This window comes from Triticum dicoccoides, unplaced genomic scaffold, assembly GCF_002162155.2.
Source record: "Triticum dicoccoides isolate Atlit2015 ecotype Zavitan unplaced genomic scaffold, WEW_v2.0 scaffold203824, whole genome shotgun sequence".
In the NCBI taxonomy this organism is placed as follows: domain Eukaryota; kingdom Viridiplantae; phylum Streptophyta; class Magnoliopsida; order Poales; family Poaceae; genus Triticum; species Triticum dicoccoides.
Window position 1 is genome coordinate 1 of NW_021235405.1, and position 3,187 is coordinate 3,187.

The 3,187-nt window shown below is 52.5% G+C and overlaps 1 protein-coding gene across 1 annotated transcript; it reads right to left on the reverse strand.

Moving 5' to 3' along the window:
* Positions 1–2,267: 2,267 nt before the first annotated feature.
* LOC119345081 (cytochrome c-like) lies at positions 2,268–2,991 on the reverse strand. The gene is made up of 2 exons (XM_037615308.1): positions 2,611–2,991; positions 2,268–2,527 (listed from the first exon to the last, which is right to left on the reverse strand). Exons 1-2 carry the CDS (start codon positions 2,986–2,988, stop codon positions 2,435–2,437), a joined length of 471 nt encoding a protein of 156 aa, XP_037471205.1. The 5' UTR covers positions 2,989–2,991; the 3' UTR covers positions 2,268–2,434.
* Positions 2,992–3,187: the final 196 nt, after the last annotated feature.

A 3,187-nucleotide genomic window follows, 5' to 3' on the forward strand; every position in this document is an offset into this window, starting at 1 on the left:
CCCCGCCGCCACCAACGCCGGCCGGTCTTTGCCCGGCGGCGCTGTGCGATGGCGGCGGGGGCAGAGATCGACGAGGGAGGATGAGGGGCGGCGGCTAGGGTTTCCCCCGAGGACGCTCGCGGGAGCGGCTCGGGGGTCGGGGGAGCGGCTCAAGGGCATTGTATACTCAAGGCAAGTCCACCAAACGAACGACCTCTCTCTTCTCTATGTAGCCCTCTCCGCCCACGCAAAGCTCTTGCCGCCGACGATGAACCGCCTCCTCGCCACCGCCGGCCGCGTGACCAAGGACGTACGTCCTGCTCGAGTGGCGCCTCTTGAAGCGAGGCATCCAGCAAGCAGCTCGGCCTTGTTCTGCTCACTGATGATGAGGCGTTTCTCGCCACCGTACCGCCGGTCGTGTGACCAAGGAGGGGACGGCCTGCTCGACTGGCGCTCACCGATGATGCGACGTATCTTGGTTGGGTTCACTAGCGAGTCATGAAACGAGGCGTCCGAAAGCAGCTTCGTCTTCCAGCAGCACTGACCATGGCTGTGAGGTTGTGAGGTTGTGAGCCTCCATCAAAGCCCACCAAATTCTCTCAACTTCAAATTATTTTCAATGCCTCCCGCCCTTACACATAGATTTATTTGTTTTCCTATTGAAGCCCTCTTCGCCGGCTCATCTGCGGCTCACAACCTCAAGCTTCTACAAGGCTGCAACTGCCACTCTAATTTGAGCTAACAAGCTAGTTAGTGATTCACGCCTTATTCTGGTCCGGCTACCTTGTCATGGAAGTGATTATCTATAGATATATTTATACTAATTTAAATTTGTAACTTATTCTTATAACATTTTAGTCATGTAATATTTTATTGACAACTTAATTATGATAACTAGCTAGTCGGATAATGCAGTTGCCAAATACTCCACTGTTAATAATAACATTCATTAAGAGCATCTCCAACCGGCGCCAAGCGCGCGGCACGCTAAATTCTGGTTTACGGCGCGCCCTTCGTCAGGTTTGGCGCGGCCGCGCTAAAATGCAGCGCGCGCGTAGCTCCGGCAGGCGCGCTAAAATGCAGCGCGCGCTCTTGCACAAACATTTTTTTTAATAACTTTGCATAGATAAAAAACGATACATAGTTCATAGCATAGATAAAAAAGGATATAAAGATATTTTACATAATTCTGAAGCAAAGATAGATAGAACCACGGTGCAACTAGATAGAAAAAACTACGGTGCAACTGAGAAAAACTACGGTGGAGGCGTTCTTGGCAGCGACGTCCTCCGGGTGGCGCCGGCGCCACTCCGCCATGTCTCGCTCGTCCTCCTGGCGACGAGGAGGCGATGCTGCAGCCGAACGTGCTCCGCACGGTCCTGGTCCATGATGAGACGAGGCGGAGGGGCGACGCGCTGCGCCTTCTCGCGCGTGAAGACGTCCCGGAAGTTCATCAGCGACGGGGGCCTCTCCAAGCGCCACGTCGTCGCGTCGTACGCGCGGGCCGCCTCGTGCGCGGTCCGGAACGAGCCGAGGCCGAGCCAGACGTCGCCGGACCGGATCTTGGCGGAGTACCAGCCGTTGGGGCACTCGCGGACGCTGCGGTAGCCCGAAGAACTCCGGCGGCGCGACGGCATGGTGGCGCGGAAAGCGGCGAGAAAGACTAAAAGCGGCGAGGTGGCGAGGGGAAGGGCGCGTGACAGTGTGGTTGAGCGTGTGGCGAGTGCCGGATTTTATAGGCGCGTGCGAAGTGGCGCGCCAAATCTACCGCGCCAGCTGCCGCTTTCTACCACGCGCGCTAGTTTGCTGCCATCACTGGAGCGCACGAAACCGGGCCGCGCGCGCTAAAAAACGATTTTACTGTACGCGTCTTTTGGCGCGCGTGTTGGAGGTGCTCTAAGTTAAGAGTTGTAATATAATGTGTGACCTTTTGAAAATAACAGTGCACGCGCTATACTAAGGTGGCGTTTGGTTCTCTAGTCCTAGGACTTTTTCTAGTCCCTGGGACTTTTTGAAAAAGTCTCTCAAGGAGGTGCTTCTAAGGACTTTTAGTAAAAAGTCCCAAAAAAAGTCCCACCCCGTTTGGTTTGCTAGGGACTTTTTTTAGTCCCAACACAAAAAAGTCCCTGGAACCAAACACCCCCTAACTTTAAGCCTTGTTTGTAATGGAAGTTGTATTATTATTATTGATTCAATTTTTAATGCATTACATATTAAAGGGATATTTAAACCCAATCCTCTGATAAATGTGAGGGGAAAAAAATAAAAAAAATGCACGGTTTTGTAGATAAAATGGATCAACTTTTTAATTACATGGACACGTACACATGGATGAATCAATCGATATATTGTACATAAACATATATACTGCATGCAGCAGACAGCTAGTTTCTTCTTGTTTGCTTGCGGTACTGTACTTGAGATGATGGAATTAGGAGAATGAAGGTGATAATTATTAAGCGGTGGATTTCTTGAGGTATGCGATGAGGTCGGCGCGCTCCTGCGGCTTCTTGAGGCCCGGGAACACCATCTTGGTCCCAGGGATGTACTGCCATGCCAATGCCAATGCCATCCATCCATGTTGTTAGCAATTGTAAGAAATGATCGATGAAGAAGAAGAAGAATGAGAACCTTCTTTGGGTTGAGGAGGTAGTCGTAGAGGGTGTTCTCCTCCCAGACGACGGCCATGCTCTTGTTGGCGGTGGAGTAGGCGTAGCCGGCGGTGGTGCCGGACTGGCGGCCGAAGAGGCCGCTGAGGTTGGGCCCCTGCTTGTGGGCGCCGCCGCGCTCCACCGTGTGGCACTGCGCGCACTTGGTCTTGAAGATCTTCTCGCCGCTCGCCGCGTTGCCCGCCGGCGCCTCGCCGAACGATGCCATCACTTCCTTCCTTTCCTTCCTCGCCGGCCCTGCGTGTCTTGGTTTGTTTCTTGGATGGATCGACGACGATCGGAGCACGATAGGCTCTTTCTTTCTTTGTTTCAAGCAAGCAAAATTTAGCCCCGCCAACATGCCTTAATTAGACCTGCTTTGCTTTGCTTTTGTTTGTATGGTTGGTGTGCATGCGTGCACGCTTGCGACCCACTAATTCAGCTCCCTCCTCCTCAACTTAGACACGTACCGAGTTCATCCTAGCTTGTCCATCTTTCCTGAAATTAGTATTAATAACGATAATTAAAGTCTAGTATGATTTGCCCCCCCTCCCCCCCCC

Excerpts from the sequence above, each read along its gene's own strand:
- LOC119345081 (XM_037615308.1), bottom strand. The coding sequence starts at position 2,988 with ATGTTGGCGGGGCTAAATTTTGCTTGCTTGAAACAAAGAAAGAAAGAG. Across the intron at positions 2,528-2,610 it reads ACCTCCTCAACCCAAAGAAG|TACATCCCTGGGACCAAGAT; the intron begins GTTCTCATTCTT and ends TTGGCATGGCAG.